The sequence below is a fragment of the Rhinoraja longicauda genome, chromosome 7, assembly GCF_053455715.1.
Source record: "Rhinoraja longicauda isolate Sanriku21f chromosome 7, sRhiLon1.1, whole genome shotgun sequence".
In the NCBI taxonomy this organism is placed as follows: domain Eukaryota; kingdom Metazoa; phylum Chordata; class Chondrichthyes; order Rajiformes; family Arhynchobatidae; genus Rhinoraja; species Rhinoraja longicauda.
The window spans coordinates 67,487,502-67,510,088 of NC_135959.1; the positions used below are offsets into that span (position 1 = coordinate 67,487,502).

The following is a 22,587-nucleotide window of genomic DNA, read 5'->3' on the forward strand; positions in this document are numbered from 1 at the left end:
TGGTGGATGTGCTCCCATCAGTTTTAGTGATTCTGTTGCTGTCTCTTTGACATTCATGGTTATTGCCTTGACCAGTGTCATGGTATTGCACTGAAAGTTATGTTGTGGGGTGTCCTTAATGCACGACTATATACATGCAACTGTACAATGAGCAACACTTTGAAATGTTGCCTTATCAAAATTCTACTAGTATTTCTGAGATTTTCAATAAGATATTCAAGTTTTGGAAAAGATTCAGCTGAGAATATTTCTTGGAACTAAATAATTCATGAGCTGCCTTGACTTAGAGTTGTTCTTGTATTTCCTTCGGATAAAGTTGACAATTATGATTCATACCAGTAAAATGCTGAAAAATAAAAAGAATCCAAAGTAATTGGGTTGCATAACCTTGATACACGTACAAATGAGAAAATCTCAAACCTCAAAAGAGACTGGAAGGTAATCTTTGATTTCGTAGTCTGGGAGGTAACCTGGTGGGCAGATTGTCTGTCTGTTACAGGATCTGCTCAATTTTCATTCCATCAGTTACCACAGGCAGAGACATTGGAAATTACGTCCTAGATATACCACATAATGTTTTAGTTGAGGAATAAACTTCCATCAAAAAACAGTTCATGCTTTACCAATTAGCTCTTTTAAACTGAAACTGAATATCCTCCAGTTGTTCCTTAAGTTAAAAGTTGTCAGATTACTCCTCTGCAGAACACAACAATCCAGGGCTGCTAAATCTGTGGAAACATTAGTGGTGAATTTCCTTATTTTTCCCAGTTCTTTGCTGTATCATAATTTATTTATATTTATTTCAAATGGAGAAGCTTGGGCAGATTATCATCCAATTGTTCATCTCTATCTCTCATTCCCCAAGATTTTTTTGATCTTTATAGCCTTGGCCGGGCCATGTTTGATACACAAGGATATATGAAGGTATGTGAATTGCAAGTATAATTATGACAGCATTTGCTTATTGATTGGGAGGTAATAGTCAAAGATCAGGGCTCAAGGTATGATTGGAGTTCTCCATTCACCTCTACTGCAGCCTTAGCTTGTCATCATCTATTGTATGTGCAAGTTTGAAGGTAAAGTCAACTTAACAGCCAGAATGAGTTGGGTCCAAGCAACTGGATAGGGATGCAGACAGACTAACTGAAACTGTATTTACAAAGTTTCAAAGGGTGTAGTTTAATATCACCCACATATGCAGCGAGAAACTAAAAAGAAAGGGACTTTGCACGCCTGTGGCACATTTCACAAACTCAGGATGAGTCAAAAGATTTTGCAACAAATAAAGGCCTTTCAGGTTTAGTCACTGTTGTAAAATGATGGGCTGGATCACAATGGACCCGCTACATGCAACATGGTTACCCTTGCATTATCTCTCTCCACATTCACTCTCTCAGTGACCTTGCACTTCGATGCATGCGCTGCTACAGGGCCCGTAAGCAGCCGCCCGGCCTCACCCTGAGCATGCAATCAGGTAAATAGGACGCAGCCAGTTATTTGGGAGTAGTGGAAAAATTAATCTTCTAATTTTGCAGGTGCAAAATCTTTGTCAGCCATACCCGGAGCATTGTGTTTAGTTCAGGTACAGCAAATCAAGAATAGATTGGCCTAGGAAATATTACAGTATAGATTCATTAAAATTATACTAAGCCATAACAGATAAAATTATGAGAACCTTGTTGTGCATTCATTGATTTTTTTTCCCGGTTAAAAGATGATCTAATCAAAGTTTTAAAATTAATAAAGGGAATTGATACGATGGTTGTAGAGACATGATGTTCTTCATCACCATTGGAGTTGCATGGCATTGAGAAGAATCATTCATTCATCACGGAATTTTCACAATTGTATTCCACATTTGTGTAAATTGGAGTGCATGGACTGAACTTTCTTTTCAACCCTCATGTTCATTTGAATGGGTTTAGCAGTCGCACCACAGCACCTTGCTGAGGCATTAATATATATATATATCCAATATTAGTCAACTTGGGTCTGAAAACATGCGAATAATGCAAGCAATCTCCAATTACCATTTGTATCAGTTATCTACCAGAGACTGCAATCAGGAGTGAATGTGCTTCAGCTTGGTTCAGTACATTTTAATGGGTTATGTAGCCAATTATTCTTACATCATTTTCCTCCCAATAAAAATGTAATCCATTGCCATAGACTGTCATAGGTAAGAAATCAATTATAATGATGGTAATTAAACAATTAAATACAGGAAGATATTCAGTAGCAGCAAGAGGTTACTCACTCAACAAGGAGCAGCTGAGGAGATGAAGCACCTTTCTATACCACTTAATTTTCTTTTTGTGAATGCACTTTTATCTTTACCTGTTTATCCTCATGATGAAGAGAATGAAATCACCCTAGGTGACTTGTACTATGCACAGGTTTGAAATCTGTATCAATTATTTTCAAGTATATTGAAGTAACTACGAATCTCATGGCGACTTACCTTTTAATTGCAATAACAGGATAATTTCATAAAATAGATTTCATTTTAGCTTTTGTTCTTTCTAGCAGAAACATATCAAGATGTTCCTCACATTAGGAGATGGTTCTGAAGGTCTCATTCAAAATGAGGACTTCCTTTCAACTAAGATTAAAGAGGTTCAGGAATTCTATGGACCGCAGGTAACAGGAAACCTGGATCCCGGAACTACGGAAGTAATGACAGGGCCTCGATGTGGATTCCTTGATCCTGCTCCATATAGACTCTATCCCGGAAAACCTCGATGGAATAAATCATTTGTAACATACAGGTGAAGAATACTTGATTTATTTTGATTGCTGTTTTAATTCAAACATCTAACTATAATGACATAACTATATATTTTTTCTTCCCAAAGTGTGGCGAACTACGTACCTCAACTAAGCTACTTTGAAACAGAACTTGCCATATGGAAGGCTGTGAATATTTGGCAAAGAGTAATCCCACTGACTCTTGTCAGAGTCTATAATGTTGAAGCTGATATCATGATTTCATTTGAACCACGTGGTACGTGACTGCTTTTAAATTTGTATAATGTTTACAAGAGAATATCTTATCAAATGTTTTATATCTCATTTAATATTTTATATCTCATTTAATTAACTTCTTTAAGTTAACGCAATTGTTTAGCGGAATAAAAACTGAAAATTCTGGAAGTACTCAGCAGGTTAGGCCAAACTGTAGAGATCGAAACAGTATTAAGATTTCAGATCCGTGATCTCCATTCAACATTGATTTCTGAAACATAAATGTTTTATAGCCTAAATTTAGTGTAGCTCAGTGGCACAGCTGATAGAGCAGCTGCCTCATTGTGCCGGAAACCCAGGTTCGATCTTGACCCTGGGTGCTGTCCGTGTTGTCTTTGCGCATTCTCCCTGTGACTTCTGGGTGCTACGGTTTCTTCCCACATCCTAAAAACGTTGGGTTAATAATCTGAAAATTGCCCTGAGTGTAAAGGGAGTAGATGCAAAAATCAGATAACTTAGAACTAGTGTGAATGTGTGATTGATAGTCGGCGAGAACTCACTGTTTCCATGCTGTTCCTTTCAAGTAACTAAAAGTTAGATTCTGATATTTTATCCATCAGTAATATTACAATTGAACTTGTATGTTCTCATTCAGTGTTTGTTGCACTTTTGGGAGTTAGTTGAATATAGAATACAGAACAGTGCAGCACAGGAACAGGCCCTTCAGCCCACTATGTTTGTGCTGAACACGATCCCAAGTTAAACTGATCTCATCTGCTTGCACGTGATTCATATCCTTCTATTACCTGCACTTCTATGAGCATATCTAAGGCCTCTTAAATGCCACTATCATATCTGCCTCTAACACCACCGCCTACCCCCGTTCCCCCCTGTTGCAATGTGTTCCAGACCCCCACTACTCTCTGTATAGTTAAAAATGTACAACTCCATTATATTTACCCCTTCTAACCTCATAGTTATGCTCTCTAGTGTTGGACATTTCCACCTTGGGAAAATGGTTCTGACTATCTACCCCATGTAAGCCTCTCATAATTCTATCAAACCTCCAACATTGCAGCGAAAACAATCTAAATCCATCCAACCTTTCCCTAATAATAATAAGAGCTAATTGAAAGCAGCGATTGGTGCGTCCTATTATAGTTATGTCCTGTTATAACATTTGCAGGAAGCTCTAAGCCATTGCATTAGGTAACATGTGGTCTCAGCTGAGTCCAGAGCTCTGAGCTTCCTGTAAATTCCTTCTCTCCAGAGATGCTGCCTGACCCGTTGAGTTACTCCAGCATTTTGTGATACCTTCAATTTGTACCAGCATCTGCAGTTATTTTCCTACTCAGAATTGAGAATGCAGTTTCAGAATGTCAGTATAATTAATGAAATATAAAATGTTTTTTGCGATTACTGAAACATTTAAATTTCACTGCAAGCAGATCCATTTTCCTGCAAATTATTTAATAACCCAAGTTTAAGTGATTCATGTTTGGATGCAGTGCACTTATTGGCGCATCAAAAGGTCAAGGAGACAAGAGGTAAACTGATAATAAAAAATTATTGAAAGGAAACATGGGGGAAATGAAGTGAAGGAAGGCACGATGGCGCAGCGGTAGAGTTGTTTCCTTACAGCGCTTGCCAGAGACGTGGGTTTGATCCCAACTATGGGAGCTGTCTGTATGGAGTTTGTACGTTTCCCCTGTGACCATGTGGTTTTTCTCCGAGATCTTCGGTTTCCTCCCACACTCCAAAGACATACAAGTTTGTAGGTTAATTTGGCTTGAGTTTGTATACTTGGTATAAGTGTAAATTTTCCCTAGTATGTTGTAGTGCTAATGTGTGGGGATCGCTGGTTGGCGTGGACTCAGTGGCCTGTTTCCTCACTATATCTCTCAGCTAAACTAAACTAAAGGAACAGCAGAAAAAACAATAATTCTCAATTTTACCGACTGCAATGGCGTAGAGTATTTTTAAATTGTATTGGCTCAGTTTAGTTGACTGAGCTTTGTGCAAATACTAACGGGATCCAAAAATACACATTTTGGAGTGCTTGTGGTATTCTACGTACCTTGATGACCATTGTGAAAATGTCTGAGAACATTTTTTCTGAATGATTGAACCAATTCTATTGCTTTCCCACTGTATTCACATTTTGGAAAACATTGGAAAAGAAAGTCAGAAAATAGAGAATAAAACTGACACTGCTGCACCTTTGAGATTTATTGTTGATCAGACATTTGCATCACATTCTCAGTTGGGTGACACATGAGCTAATGATGGTTATTCTATATTGTCAATCCCATAAGAAAGGCAGATTACCCTGGGCCTGTTCCTCCTCAAACAATATTAATGCAATATATTGAATTGGAATTGCAATTTCATATGTTGAACTCCATCAATGCTCACTCAGAGTTCGTCACTGGCATCCCAAAGGAAACTTTGAAAATCATTTCATTACGATGGTTGGCAAATTTCTGAAGGAATGCAACTTTTAGGTCCAGTATCTTTCTAACTGCAGTTAGCTAAAAAATATTGCCTTTTTTCATTTCATGTGTTCTTTCTTAGTTCATGGTGATGATTTTCCATTTGATGGGCGTGGAGGTACTTTGGCTCATGCATTTTCACCTGGACAAGGGATTGGCGGGAATATACACTTCGATCGGGAGGAACGTTGGACACTGAGGCGCAATGGTAAAGAACACTGAAAGTACACGAAGTAGCCACTTATGGTGAGGGCTAAATACAAGGGAGACTGAACACTGGCGCTGGTACTAATCGGCCCAGGGATTGATGAGAGATAATCAGCATGGTATTGTGCATGGGCGATCATGTCTCACAAATTTTATTGAATATTTTTGAAGAAGTTACCAAGAAGATTGATGATGCTGGCCCATAGATGTAATCAATATGGGCATCATGAAGGTCTTTGATAGGGATCTGCTCGCCAAGATGCTCTTCAAGGTTTTATCTCACAGGAAAGCTAGCTAACTGGATACTGAATTAGCTTCACGGTCGAAAGAAGAGGGTGGCAGTGGTTGTTTTCAGACTGGAGGCCTGTGACTAGTGGTGGGTCTCAGGATCGGTGCTAGGCCCATTGCTCTATGTGATTGGTATCAACAATTTGAATAAAATTACAAAACACATGGTTATAGAATCATAGCGTCAAAGAGTCTTAAAGTGCGGACAACATGTCCCATCTACACTAGTCTCACCTGCCTGCATTTGGCTTTGGCCCATATCCCTCTAAACCTGTCCTATCCATGTCCCTGTCTAAATGTTTCTTAAACATTGTGATAGTACCTGCAATTATTAGTAAATGTGCAGATTACTCAAATATAGGTGGTATTATAGATTGTGAAGATGCTTATCAAGAATTACAGCAGGACCTAGATCCGGTGGGAAAGTGGGCTAAGGAATGGCTAATAGAGTTTAATTCAGATAAGTGTGAGATGTTGCATTTCAGGAAGCCAGACCAGAGCTGGACCTTCATGGTGAATATTAAGGCCTTGTGGAGTATTGCAGAGCTATTAAGAAATCTGTTAGTATAAGTTTCCTGAAAGTGATGTCACAGGTAAATAGAGTTGTGAAAAGTACATTGACCTTCATCAGTCAAGGAATTGCGTATAGAAGTTGGAATATTATGTTACAGTTGAACAAGACGTTGGTGAGACCGAGTTTGGAATATTGTTCAGTTTTTAGTCACCTTGCTGTAGGAAAGATGCTATTAAGCTGAAAAGAGTGCAGAGATGATTTTTGAGGATGTTGCCAGGACTTAAGGGCCTGAGCTACAGGGGGACGTTGGGCAGGCTGGGACTTTATTATTTTGAGTGCAGGAGACTGTGGAATGATCTTAGAGATGTGGATAAAATCATGAGGGGAATAGAAAGTGTGAATGCACAGAGTCTTTTTCCCAGGTTAAGGGAATCTAGAATTATAAGGTATAGGTTTAGGGTAGAGGGGAAAGATTTAATAGGAACCTGAGGGCAACCTTTTCACACAGGTGGTGGGTATATGGAATGAACTGACAGAAGAAGTAGTTGAAGCAAGTACAATAGCATGATCTAATAAATATATGGTAGGTACAAGGATAGGAAAGGTTTGGAGAGGTATGGACAAAACAAGGACAAATGGGACCAGCATGGGTGGGCATCTTGGTCAGCAGGAATAAGTTGGGCTAAAGAGCCTCTTCCTGTGATGTATAACTCTCTGACCCTCTATGACTCTCAGCTTGTAAGGAGAGCAAACAGCAGTGTGAATCCATCGGGCTAAATGCCATGTTTCTATGCCATAAAAGCAATGCTAGGAAAAGCCACATAAATATCAAACAAACAGAGATTTTGATTAGTATTTAGTTCCAGTAATGTGGAGTTAATCGGATTTATTTTAGATCACCTAAATGGCAGAGAGTATCATAGTTAAATCATAGGTATTTTTCTTCAGTAATAAGAATAGCAATCGTTTCTAAGTAATGAAATTATTTAGAAAATGTAATGCTAAAAGCTAATCTTATTCTAATTTAAATATGTGGCCATGAAGTAGTTTGCCTCAAGAATTATTTTTCATCTTGATAAGTTCATCCTTAAAATACGCAATCTAATTATTTTCTACAATAGATCGAAATTACTGCTACCATATTTAAATTTCTAAGTAACATAATTAACTATTTTCTTTACAGGAGTCAACTTTTTTCATGTGGCAACCCATGAATTTGGTCATGCTTTGGGTCTTGCTCATTCCAAATATCGATCTGCTGTGATGTATCCAACATATTCTAAAAGAAATTCAAACTTATTCTCTCTTTCAATTGATGATGTTAGAGGAATACAACATCTGTATGGTATGGTTTCATATTTTTCCAACATTACAGAACGAAAGCTAAGTTATTTACTGAATGAGCATTTTTCTTTTGAATGCTATAGAATAGATTTTCCATTTGATAAGTCTGAGGTCCTGTGGTTAATAGAATGGTTTGGGTGCTAGCTGCCATTTTTAAAACATGCCATAATGATATGATATCATTAACATTTTGTTCAAGATGGCCGCGCCGTTGTGTTTTGGCTGCCTGCCACTGTATGTTTCTTTTTTTCCTAGTCAGATGTGCAGCACTTTGGTCAACGTGGGTTGTTTTTAAATGTGCTATACAAATAAATTGACTTGACTTGACTTGACATCAACCAGATCGACAGATGAATTCTGCGGGAGGTATTCCATTTGCCAGACGTTCCTTTACCTGCAAACAGCCTTTTCAAGTAACCTTTGCATGTTCCTGTCTAATTCCTTCAAAATACAGTGCATTCAGAAAGTATTCAGACCCCTTCACTTTTTCCACATTTTGTTACGTTACAGCCTTATTTTTAAAATGGATTAAAAAAAATTTTATCATCAATCTACACACAATACCCCAGAATGAAGAAGTGAAAACAGGTGTTTAAAAATGTTTGCAAAGTAATTTAAAATAAATAACTGAAATTACATAATTATTCAGACCTTTTGCTATGACACTCAAAATTGAGCTTAAGTTCATTCTGTTTCCATTGATTATCCTTGAGATGTTTCTACAATTTGATTGGAGTATACTAGTGGTAAATTAAAATGATTAGACATGATTTGGAAAGGCACACATATCTATCTATATAAGGTCCCACAGTTGACAGTGCATGTCAGAGCAAAAACCAAGCCATGAAGGAGAAGGAATTGTCCGTAGACCTCCAAGACAGGATTGTGTTGAGACACAAATCTGGGGAAGGATATAAAACAATTTCTGCAGCATTGCAGGTCCCAAAGAGTACAGTGGCCTCCGTCATTCTTAAATGGAAGAACTTTGGAACCACTAGGACTCTTCATAGAGCTGACCACCTGGCCAAACTGAGCAATCGGGGGAGAAGGGCCTTGGTCAGGGAGGTGACCAAGAACCCAATGGTCACTCTAACAGAGCTCCAGAGTTTCTCTGTGAAGATGAGAGAACCTTCCAGAAGGCAACTATATCTGCAGCACACCACCGATCAGGCCTTTATGGAAGAGTGGCCAGACGGAAGCCATTCCTCAGTACAAGACACATGACAGCCCGCTTGGAGTTTGCCAAAAGGCACCTAAAGGACTCAGACCATGAGAAACAAGATTCTCTGGTCTGATGAGACCAAGATTGAAATCTTTGGCCTGAATGCCAAGCAGCACCGCTCATAACCTGGCCAATAGCGCACGGTAGCGCAGCGGTAGAGTTGCTGCTTTACAGCGAATGCAGCGCCGGAGACTCAGGTTCGATCCTGACTACGGGTGCTGCACTGTAAGGAGTTTGTACGTTCTCCCCGTGACCTGCGTGGGTTTTCTCCGAGATCTTCGGTTTCCTCCCACACTCCAAAGACGTACAGGTATGTAGGTTAATTGGCTGGGTAAATGTAAATATTGTCCCTAGTGGGTGTAGGATAGTGTTAATGTACGGGGATCGCTGGGCGGCACGGACTTGGTGGGCCGAAAAGGCCTGTTTCCGGCTGTATATATATGATGATATGATAATACCATACCTACGGTGAAGCATGGTGGTGGCAGCATCATGCTGTGGGCATGTTTTTCAGTGGCAGGAACTGGGAGACTAGTCAGGATCGAGGGAAAGATGAACGGAGCAAAGTACAGAGAGATGCTTGATGAAAACTTGCTCCAGAGCATTCTGGACCTCAGACTAGGGCGGAAGTTCACCTTCCAACAGGACAATGACCCTAAACACACAGCCAAGACAACGCAGGAGTGGCTTCGTGACAAGTCTATGAATGACCTTGAGTGGCCAGAGCCCGGACTTGAACCCGATCAAACATCTCTGGAGGGACCTGAAAATAGTTGTGCATCACCGCTCCCCATCCAACCTGACAGAGCTTGAGAGGATCTTCAGAGAAGAATGGGAGAAATTACCCAAATACAGGTGTGCCAAGCTTGTAGTGTCAAGCTTGAGGCTGTAATCACTGCCAAAGTTGCCTCAACAAAGTAGCGACTAAAGGGTTTGAATACTTTTGTAAATGTGATATTTCAGTTATTTCTTTTTAATTACTTTGCAAAAATTTCTAAACACCTGTTTTCACTTTTTTATTATAGGGTATTGTGTGTAGATTGATGATAAAAAAATGAATTTAATCCATTTTAAAATAAGGCTGTGTCATAACAAAATGTGGAAAAAGTGAAGGGGTCTGAATACTTTCTGAATGCACTGTATAACTTGCACCAATTTAGGATTTTAATTTGTGAACCAGTCCTATATCTTATTATAGCCAGTCTCTTAGGCAGCACATCAATCAAAAATTAAGAGAACTTATTTACATCATGCAATAATTGTGGAACTTCCATCTTCATTTAGCTTGAATATATCAAATTTGATTAATACTTTGGCAGATGAGTTCACAGAGAGCATTGGAGGAGATTTCCTTAGTATCTTGGAGATAAGCAGACAAATAATTTAAGGTCTTGATTAGAGTTCTTACAGTAAGGAATCCCATTGGGAAGAGTGCTGACAATCTGCAGGAGTTTTACATTGAACTCCAGTGTCATAGCTTCATGTATAAAACTAGTGTATGTAGGGTACATGGAATCAATCATGTAGTAATGAAGATGACAAAGGTGGATAAGAAAATTCCATCATTCTGAACTATTATACATTAAAAAAAAGATACCAAGGAAAAAGTGACCTATCCATTGCTATCTAATGGATTATTATTGACTTAAAAATAGGATTGGAACAAAGGCAAAACATAGCGTAAAAGTAAACTAGCAGGAAATACAAAAACAATCTGAGAAATATTGTAAGAATGTAAAGTGACAACAGAGCAGTGAAAGCAAAGGTGAATTCTTTCAAGGATAAGAACAATAAACTTACAATGGAGATTATGTAAATGGATGAGATATTAAACAAATATTTGCAGTGGAAGAAAAAAATAGCACAACAGAAACAAGGTTCAAACCTGTCTTCCTAAAGAAGGTGGCTGTGGAGATAATGGATGTACTGCTTGTAATCCTTCTCAATTGCCTTTTTCTGGAATTATACCAATGTACTGAAAGAAAGAAAAATGTAATACTGCTCCTTGGAAAGAAAATAGGAAACTGCTGGGCTGAACCTAATACCAGCAAATGGGAATTGCTAGAATCAATTATCAAGGATATGGTCACAAAGCATTTCCAAAATCATTATGTGGTGATGAAGGCCCAGGATGATCTTATAATTTAGGGGCTCATGGCATTGGGGATAAGACAATTACATACTTATGTTATATACTTACTAAAGGATAGGAGCAAGCGGGCAGAAATAAAAGACTAACGGTAGGGTCTTAGTTATTTATATTCCATCAATTATTTAGATAAAGGGAACCGGTGTAAGATTTGGAGATAATTAAAAATTAGATTGGGATCTAGGTTATGGGGTGAATGCAATAAGCTTGCAAAGGGATGTAAACAAATTAAGCGAGTGAGAAAAGGGACAGGGAAATGGCAGATTGTGTTGGAAAATTCATGCAGATTATCTTTGACAGGTAACAATGGATAAAATAATTCATTCCAGATGGTAAAGAACTATTGAATATAATTAGGATGGTAAGGAACTATTGAATGTAATTATTCAGAAGAGTTTTATTGTATATTTTGTATACTGGCCTTTATTGTAAGCGAGGTGGAGTGTAAGAGTAAGGGTGCTTTGTACAATCATACTGAGTTGTGGCAGCACCATACTTAGATGACCATATGCATTTTGGCCTCTGTTAGAGAAAGGAGGACATGTATTGCCTAAGTTCACCCAGACAACTCACTCACAGATTCTGTCTACATGATGAAACATTACTTGAATGGGCAATTTCTTCATGAACTTGTGCTCTGAGCTCTTTTTGTATTTGCTGCTGTACTAACGTGGCATGGGTATTCCTAATCTTTCCACTCCACTCTTGTTGTAAAAGAAACTCATAAGCTGGTTGACCACTCAATCATGCAGGGGTGTCTACTGGAATGAATAGATAAATCCTGAAGTACTGCAAGCTCTCCTTGTCTGCGGGTGCCTGATATGCTTGATCCAATGTGATTTCTGGGAGCTGTATAGGCATCAAGAAGTCTGAATATTTCAACATCCTTTGAGACAGATCATGCTTCTAGGCTCTGCGTTACTCCTTACAATTTAAAAAGCGAATTATTAAGATTGCATGCAATAAATACCAATCATAAATATATGGCCTGTATATATCATCAATGTACATGCACTTGCAGTTTACATGTATATATTTATTTCTCGTTGAAGTTGTGAGGTTGGCATAGACACCTGGATAATCTCCAATAATAAACATTACAAGGTCCAGTCTATTGTTTTTAACGATGGATATTGAGCCCGCTAGTAGTATTGTTGGTGCTGGGAATGCTTTGGCTAGGACAAGGCCAAGTTTCTTTGAAAACCTTTGTGATCAACTGTTAAACTGGATATGCCATTATATAAATTTAGTTGAGTTGAGGAGACAAGAGGTGTGGGCAGAAACCAAACTAAAAGTTGATTACCAAGTTTTTGTGGAGCAGGAGTAATTTTATAATAATATTAATGGATAGAATTATTGTGGATGTGGTAAAATATTCTCTGGTTGATACTCATGTTGGAGATGAATTGCAGCCTGAAGGAGGGCCTTGATCCGAAAAGTCACCTAGAGTTATAGTCATATACAGTGTGGAAACAGGCCCTTCAGCCCAACTAGCCCATACCAACCTGCATGTCCCATCTACACTCGTCCCACCTGCCTGTGTATGGCCCATATCCCTCTAAACCTGTCCTATCCATGTACCTGTCTAAATGTATTTTATACGTTGTGATAATACCTGCTTAATCATTGCGATAGTACTTATCCACGTTCTCTGGGGATGTGGCCTGATCTGCTGAGTTACTCCTGCATTTTGTGTCCTTTTATGTATTAACCAGTATCTGCAGTTCTTTGTTTCAACATTTTGACTGCTCCACTTTGAAATCTCCTCAAGGTTGCCTACCTTGAAGATGTTCTTCCCAGTCTGAAGAAGGGTCTCGATCCAAACGTCACCTACCCATGTTCTCCAGTGATGCTGCCTGACCTGCTGAATTACTCCAGCACTTTGTGTCCTTTTATGAATTGGAGGGGCTAGCCTTTGTGGGAAATAATCTTTTCTGAACACATCTCTTAACCATATGCTACTGTAATTCTAAACATTTAGATTAGTTTAGTGATACAGCGCGGAACCAAACCCTTCGGCCAACCGGGTCCACACCGACCAGCCATCCCTACACATTAACACCATCCTACACACATTAGGGACAATTTTACACTTATACCAAGCCATTTGACCTACAAATCTGTACCAGTATGGGAGGAAACCAGAGAACTGGGAGAAAATACACATGATCACGGGGAGTACGTATATACTCCGTTCCACATTCATAGAAACTACATTCTAAATGTTAAAGTTGTAAACATCAAAATTCAAAGCACAATAGTGTTTTAAGTGTTTTAAACATTAGAAGCCAAAGCACACTATAAATGCACATGCACCTTTATTTAATCACTTGACCAAGTGGATCCATTGGGCCCAAACCACTCCTGCATTGGGGCAGCACCCTCTCCTCCCCCTCCCCTCCGCCCTCACTCCTCCCTCCCCTTCCCCCCCTTCCTCTCCCCCCACTCCATCCCCCCATCCCCCTTAACCCCCATTATCCTCCCTCCCTCCACCCCCTCTCTCCACCCCCTTCCGAGGAGATATTTAAACTTCAAAATGTGAATAACTTTAAAAATATAATACCGATTGCAATGAAACTTCTTCCATTAGCACCAAAGGGCCTAAAATTGTCACGCTATCATGTACCGTTTTGACTGTAGTTCGGGAACAAACAAACAAACGATAGTTTTAGTATATAGATGTCACCGCTCCCTTGTAATTTTATTATAATATTACTATTGTTCTCTGTTCAAACACCACCTTCTCTCTTATAGGAACCATACAAATGTTTAAGCAAGAATCTGCACTGCAACTAATGCCAGATAAATGTGATCCCTCCATGTCATTTGATGCTGTCGTCAAGGCCAATGGAGACATCTTTCTCTTCAAAAATGAGTACAGTTGTTCCAGCTTGTGTATTTATTGTGTTTTAATATTTATATTCTCCCAGCATTTTAACCTAAGTCATTTAAAGACATTTCTTTTACGATTGATTCTTAGATACCTTTGGCGAAAAGCTCAAAATACAGCAGATGCCAAGATTAGCTCCATCCATGATGTCTGGTCAGACCTCCCATCAAATATTAATGCAGCTTGTGAAATTCCTGGAGAAGACATTATTTATTTTTTCAAAGGTGGGAGTTTCATATCATTGACATTGTCATGAGTTGACATTATGAGTGATTGAGACAATAGCTAAGGCTTATTATGCAAGAATTCCTATCAACTAATGATTCTGGGGGTTTCATTTGAATGAAAGGGTTGGCAACCATTTTTGTGGTCCATCTTATCAATTCCCAAGTTCCGAAAATACCGCACATTATATTCACGGTTAAATACAACTTCGAAGAGGGTGTAACATGATTAATTATCAATCATCAATTTTTTTCCTAATTGGAATCCTTTATGTAATTTATATTTTTTATCATTTGCAGGATCAAAATTGTGGACCTACACAAATAACAAACTCAATCGCAGATCATCACAGTCTATTTACTTGTTTGGATTTCCACCGTATGTGAAACAAATTGATGCAGCAGTATTTATACCACAAACAAGGAAAATAATCTTCTTTGTAGGGAAAATGTATTGGAGGCATGTATTTTTACTTTTGTTGCAAAAATACATTTAAACCCCTTGTCTTTTATTTGACAATAGTATCACAACCTTTAATGTCTTCAATGTCATGCATCTCTGATATATTGGATTGTTAGACTGCAATTTCTTTAATGCCATTGTCAATAGGCATTGCTACAAAGTATTTAAAAGGACTGGGGTGTTTGTCAAGACCTAATTGGATTATTGGGTTCCTTGAGCAATTTGTTTTTGTTCCATTCACAGCATTTGGAGTTTGTTTTGTCTCGATTAAAACAATAATCCACTGAGCAGCTTCTCATTCTCAACCTCTGTGAACTTCAGCTTTTTCCCAAATACTTTTGCCATGTTCCATTTCACACTAGCTTACACTCTCCCCTCATTCCTGCTTTGCTAATATACATAGTCTCAATGTATCATATCTCAAACCTAAAACAACAGCACTTCTGTTTTAAACCCGCCACGGTCTTGCCCTCCCATGGTCTTGCCCTTTCTTACTTTCAGTACCATTTTCCTGATACACGAAACATTGTCCTATTACTTTGCTCTTTCTGGATTCTCTTTACCTGATGTGGCCAATTTAGCACCCCTATAAATCAGTTTTCTATTGCTCTTTTGCAATGTAATATTGCTATGTGTGTTCAATCAGTAGGGTCAGGCATTCACTCGCCCTGCACATGCCAATAGATTTCTAATTGCCCTAAGCATAAGAAATTGTTGGCAAAAATGACAGTTCCACTCTACAGATCAATTTCCCCAAAACCTACAATGTAAATAATGGAACATTTCTGCATTCAGTGGAGGGCTGGGTATCAAGGTGCTGTTTTCATGCACCCAAGTAGGACCATTGTATCTTGTACAACAACTGACAGAGTGTTACCTTTCGCATGAACGCTCCCAGAGGCTGCAGTTCGATTTTCACATAATCCAGACCATTGCTCAGAAATAATGAAGTAATTATAAAACAACTTGAAATCTGGGACCAGAGCAATTTTGTGTGGGCAAGGGGATATTGACCTGATTATAGAGTCATAGAGTAGGACAGTGTGGAAACAAGCCATTTGGCCCAACTTGCCCACACTGGCCAGCATGTTCCATCTACACTAGTCCCACCTGCATTTGGCCCATATCCCTCTATAAGTCCTATCCATGTTCCTGTCTAAATGTCTCTTAAACATTCCGATAGTACCTGCCTCAATTACCTCCTCGGCAGCTCGTTCCACCCCCGTCTGAGTGAAAAAGTTATCCCTCTTATTATATTTTTCCCCCTCACCTTAAACCTATGTCCTTGAAATGTCCTCTATATCCCCACAACTATCAATGTTATATTCTGTTTTGCACATCACAGCAAAAATACACACAAGCACTGAATTCACGATGCCATAATACCAGTGTTACACTGACATTGATGAATTCATTTTCTGCCAGAAACCGGGAAGTATTTTTTGCATGGGTTTAAATTCCACATTTTTGAAGATGCAATGTAGTTCCAAAACAGGAGAAAACTCCCAGTTAATTAATGTACAGTTTTAATCCATTTAAAATAAATAAAAGTCACAGATTTCAGTTTCCAAACTTCCAGATGATCCGCAATAATGCTAGATCTATTCTGTAACACTGGATTGCTAAATTTGAGCAATGGGTGTGAGAACGATGTGATATAAATGATGTAAATGTTGAGCTTATAGGACTTGGTATTACAATCCCTACTGTAATCTTAATCTCTTGAAATCAAAATGGAACAAATTCAGCATTATTCATGTGTTAAAGCAGGCCGGTAGTTCTGCATTGTTAGAAAGCATAATACTGCAGAAAATAACGCATGGATGGCATTAATTGTAAAATGAATAAATAATGAACTTTATATGCCTTGCTACAATACTATTTTAATACAAGAGCTTTCCCCCAGTACAGATCTTTGAACAATAAGAAAAGTGTAGCTATTTAAGATAGTGTTCGGCAATATATCATCTGCCATTTTCAGTGAATGTGCTGTATTCTCTTCTCCTTAGTTATAATGCAAAAATAAAGTCTATGGATTATGGCTATCCAAAATGGACAAGTAGTAATTGGTCTGGAATCAATGACAAGATTGATGCAGCCTTTCAAAATAATGGTAGGTGCACCCATGTTAACAAAAAATCTTTTGATGTTTATTGTAATATGGAAAATATTGCTGATAAAATTAAGGGAAAAAATTGGTTCTTATCTCAAATGTCTTAATGTGATCTGTCTCTTCCTAGGATTGGTGTACTTCTTCAGTGGGACACGGCTGCATGAGTATAATTACTGGAGGAAAGAAATTGTGCGCACTTTAAATTCCAGTCAATGGCTGGGATGCCAAGTGTCTGAATTAAAACCCGCAATGTAATGCTGATTTCCATCTGTCTTTAAAGTTTCTGTGATAAGAATCTTCTCAAAGAAAGAAAGACTACATGGTGTATTAAATGTTATTTGAATGACACATGTTTCTTTTGATTGTGTCCAATATTTAAACATTTGAAATAAAATTATTAAATAATGATAAAGAGATTCGAAAACAGGATAAAGAAGTAAGGGCGATTTTAAGGTGATTGGCTGTCGCCGGCAGTTCGCCGGGGTGTCGCGGGCATGATCGTGAGGAGTCTTCCAAGAATCGTAGTGGATCTCAGCGCATCGCTGAGAAATCAACTGCTGTCCCCAGGTTTGCTAGGTTGTCTTAGATGCATTTAGAAGCACGTAATATTAAATTAAGTAAAGTCATTTGAAGATACCATAAAATGCTTGTGTTTAACCGATTTATTTACCGTCAGGACATTTGACAGGCGACAGTTTGACGGTCAGGTAAGAATGGGAATTTTCGCAATGTTTATGGCCATCAGTGATTACATTTAAAGTAGGCTCCCAACCCAGATATGCAACCCAGAAACCAGATATGCATCTCCCATACATTTTCAATGAATGTTCACACTCATCACAAAAATCCATTTAACCACTTTTAAAATTAAATTTCTTAATACTGCTATTAGTAAACTGGAAGTCAATCCAGTTTATGCCTTGTTACCATGAAGCTTGGTTTTCAAGTAACCCAGGGCACGATGTTATATTTCAAAACTCTCAAGTACTTACCGACTTGTCAGTGATTTCAACGAAAATTAGGACGCCGGAGAAGCATTGATAGCGTGGGAATTTCGTGATGTTTCCGAAGACGGTGTAATCTCGACCTGATTCGGCATTGTCGTCGGGTAAAAGAACATTTCTGCGATCTGCTACGACTTGACAGTCGCCGGCAGTCGCCTAAAAAATTGCCTAAAAAATCACCTATGTGGGACAGGACCTATAATCTTTAATCTCAGTGTGCCTGTTGCTTTCATAAATCATCTGCAAGATCAATGAACCAATAAATGGACCCAAAATGCTGGAGTAACTCAGCGGGACAGACAGAATCTTTTGAGACCACACATGGAATATTGTGTGCCGTTTTGCTCTCCTAATTTGAGGAAGGCCATTCTTGCTATTGAGGGAGTGCAACGTAGGTTCACAAGGTTAATTCCCGGGATGGTGGGACTGTCATATGATGAAAGAATGGAACGACTGGGCTTGTATTCACTGGAATTTAGAAGGATGAGAGGGGATCTTTTGGAAACATATAAAGTTATTAAGGGATTGGACATGTTAGATGCAGGAAACATGTTCCCGATTTTGGGGGAGTCCAGAACCAGGGGCAACAGTTTAAGAATAAGGGGTAGGCCATTTAGAACTGAGATGAGGAACAACATTTTCACCCAGAGAGTTGTGAATTTGTGGGATTCTCTGCCTCAGAAGGCAGTGGAGGCCGATTCCCTGGAGTTAGATAGAGCTCTTAGTGCAAGTGGAATCAAGGGAAATGGGGAGAAGGCAGGAACGGGATACTGATTGTGGATGATCAGCCATGATAACATTGAATGCGGTGCTGGCTCGAAGGGCCGAATGGTCTCCTGCACCTATCTTCTATTTATCTATTTTCTATGTCTGTTCAGCTAGAGTGAAAGCCTCTTGCTACTATCCTGAATAGGCTCTTTAGAGCCAGGAAATTAAGTCAAGTAACCAATCGATTCAATATGGGCAGAACGTCTGAATCTGTGCACCTCAGTTCCACAGCAGAACTATGAAAGTCTCCACAAAATAACCTGCCGGAACATATTTCCACCAAGTTATATTCCAAAACTCCTGCAGCCTCTATGGTTTTATTTCAAGGGGGATATGTGCTAGAAATGTTGGTCCAGGTGGACCAGTTCTGCAAGGAACTACTGGTTGTCATCTTTGTCGGAGCTGGAGACCCCTGAACAAGCACAAATACAGTCAAAGCCACTGTTCACACAGCTGATCACCTCCATCAGGTCCACAATGCTCCAAAGCAGGACGCTTCCTATAGCAGTTCCCGGGGAGAACGTACAAATGTCATGGGACAACGTACAAACTCTGTGCAGACAGCACCCATAGTCAAGATCGAACCCGGGTCTCTGGCGTTGTAAGGCAGCAAATCTACCTCTGTGCCACCATGCAGCATCATGTTTAGCACACACACACTGTGGGCCAATGTTCTTATTCCTGTGTAGTACTGTTCCATGTTTAGCATCCTGCTCAGATCTCTTTGACCTCTGCAATATTCTCGCACTGTTTCCATCATCCACCCCCACCTCCACCTTTGTCATCATTCATTTATCCACTCATTTATTGGCAAAAGATTCCAGTAGCAGGATGTGTGTTGTTTACATGTCCATTTACAAGATGAGTTCAAGGATTCTGTGACAATGGATAGTGAATGCTGCACTGAAACTGACAATATCAGTATGGGTGTCATGGAACACAGGGAAAGACCCAGCAATGTTGTTCTGCCGGTGGCATAACTGAAGGTCTTGCTCCTCATGTTCACAACCAGGGGTATGCTGATCCACAGTGCTGTGGTGATGTCAAAAATTAATGTTTCAGAAACAAAATAGTTAGTGGTTTCATTTTTTCAACCTGCTATAAATCCATCAAAAATAAAAGACAAATAAAGAGAAAAAGGAACTATTTTCTTTTGTCTTGGTGTTACCTTAAATCGCTACTTAAAGGTAAAACAATATTGTTGAACCCAATGCTGGAAATCTGTATCAATATTACAAAGCTTTAATTATGGGTCAGCATTACTCACTGTGTTAGGTTATCTTGATCTTAGAATATCCACTGACCAGGGTTTGGTCCAAGAATCAGTAGGGTGGCTGCAATGATTGAAGGCAGACACTCAGTTAAGATCAGGATCACATTATCTGTACTTCTCTGCCAACCACAATGTGATTCAGCCAGGACAATTGCATATATTTGCACTATAAAATAACAATGATAATAACATTAATAGAATTGAGAGTTGCTAAATGAATGAGAGACTGGGTGCAATACTGGGTGTAACAAACTGGGTGCAATACTAATGTTAGGAAACAAACGGCGCCCATTTCTGCAGTGCTCCAACATTCCACTGACGAGGACACGGGTCAGAATGTATCTGAACACAACACACAGTATCAGCTCTGCCAATTGTGGGGTCTCCAGAAATTAAACAGGCAAAGACTGATCTGTACAGCTGCCCCTGGCATTAAAATGATGAGATGAGGGTCTGTTGACTCACAAGAATGGAAATATTTACATCATTTTGTGTTTGGCAGTGATAGAAAACAGTGAATTATTACACAGAACTATATATATTTTCAGACGATTGCTGAGATTGTCCATTGCATTGTTTGCACTCTTAACCTTGCGCATATCCTGTCACCATCTGAACCCCTAGAATGGATTTTAATCTTTGTAGAAGAAGTTTCCTGATGGACAAATGTTGGTTTCCAACACTGAAATCTGTACAATAACTTAAAAAATGTGACTAATTTTGTCTATGAACAGAATAATTTAATATGGACCTAACTTACCAATCAGTGAAGTTGAAGACATTGTGAGGAATGCTCTGGAGCGATGTTACTCTCTTGATGTTTACAGAAACAACATCCACAGCAGACATTGAAATTACTTTTGCTTCACGAGGTACATTCAGACAATAACATTGCAAGAGTAAATGCAAAAGCTTGAAATCTGAAATAAAAATAAACATTGTTGAAATTCAATAGTAAACCAGTCAGCAGCTGTAAGCAGAGAATTAAGAAATAAAACATTTAGTCTGATGAAGGATATACACCTGTAACATGGTCTTTACATTTCTACTGATTGGGTAAATTTATATTTCCAACATAATTTTATTGATTTTCATACAGTCAGATCAGACTTCCATTTTCACCCTTGGACAATTTATTCTGGAGTGAATTGTTTGTTCAATGTCTCTTCTAGATCTTGGTGATGGTTTTCCATTTGATGGACCTGATGGTATTCGGACCCATGCTTTTGGCCCTGGTTCAGGTGCAGGAGGTGATGCTCAATGTGATAACGATGAAAGTTCGCCAAACTGCTCTAAAGGTAAATTTGTATTACTATTAATTGAAATGTTACAAGCACTCTTTCTTGAATCCTTGCTGTTGGACATCACCTTCAGCCCCAACTAAGATGTACTTGAAAGTCCAGGGTAGGTTGCACTTCCCAGACTGGGTTTGAAAATCAAGGTAAATTGATAAGAAATTGAATGGTGATGCATTGTTGGTTACCGTGGAATTATTCTTCAGTGGTGAATTGTAATGAATTGCCCTACAGATCTTGACAGGGGCACCAGAAAATAAGCCTGGAGCTCTGTACACTGAGTTTGCACTACCTCTGAGTTTTTGGAGAAGGCTACAGAAGTAGCTCAAATTAAGCACAAAGAACTTAACCTGATCCACCGAGACAGGACTTGCACAAAGCAAATTGTAACACTTCTGAATCTCTATGAGCATTTATGAATAATGCCCTAAATGTAACCCGTCGAAGCACCCGCGCCGGGGCGATTGAAACTCCCGTGACGGGGCGATCGAAACTCCCGCGTCGGGGCGATCGAAGCTCCTGCGGCTTGGAGTTCCCGAAGTCGGTCTCTGTCCAGAGACTGCGAGCTCCGTGATGTTAAGTCCGTAAGCACCGACGGTTGGAGTTCCGAGGTCGATCCCTGGCAAAGGGATCGCGGGCTCCGTGATGGTAAGTCCGCAGGCTTCGGCGGTGGAGCTCTCAAAAGTCGGTCTCCAGTAAAGGCCGCCAACTCCTCGATGTTAGAAGTAAGAGATTAGAAAACGTTTTCCCCATCCCCCACACAAAACAAGCTAAAGAATAATAATATATTCCTTTATTCGTCCCACACCGGGGAAATTTACAACACTAAAAACATACATTTAACACATACTATTAAAACACAAAGAAGGAAGGGTAGATAGCTTGTTGGCGAGGCAGCCATTGCTGGCGCCACCCGGTATCACTGGCCTAATGTGAAGCTGGCAGACATACAGTTGACTGAAAACCTCCAGAGTCAGTGTGAAGCTGCCACCAGCATCTGAACAGAATGATCCAAGAGTTATAATCTGATTTGTTGAAACATTCAAAGAAATATGGAACATACATTTTGATAAAATCATGTTTTTTAAAATTTATGGATTATTATTATCTAATAAGTAGATCTGTAAGCCAGAGCGAACCGACAGGATGGCTGGACTGTGCCTGAAGAAGAGAGCTGTGCTGATGCATGGCTGTGCACTCAGTTTTGTAGAAAATAATGCCTGACGAAGAAGAAAATATGACCTGAGACATGCTTTAAAATTAACTACTCAAATAACCATATAACCATATAACCATATAACAACTACAGCACGGAAACAGGCCCGTTCGACCCTACCAGTCCATGCGGACCACTCTCTCTGACCTAGTCTCATCTAC

At 39.2% G+C, this 22,587-nt stretch overlaps 1 protein-coding gene across 1 annotated transcript; it reads left to right on the top strand.

Moving 5' to 3' along the window:
* The first annotated feature begins 2,279 nt into the window (after positions 1-2,279).
* Positions 2,280-14,791, top strand: LOC144595363 (matrix metalloproteinase-20-like). The gene is made up of 8 exons (XM_078402790.1): positions 2,280-2,396; positions 2,530-2,768; positions 2,856-3,004; positions 5,539-5,664; positions 7,649-7,810; positions 13,935-14,055; positions 14,161-14,294; positions 14,595-14,791. The coding sequence occupies exons 1-8, from the start codon at positions 2,280-2,282 to the stop codon at positions 14,789-14,791; spliced, it is 1,245 nt and encodes a 414-aa protein (XP_078258916.1).
* Positions 14,792-22,587: the final 7,796 nt, after the last annotated feature.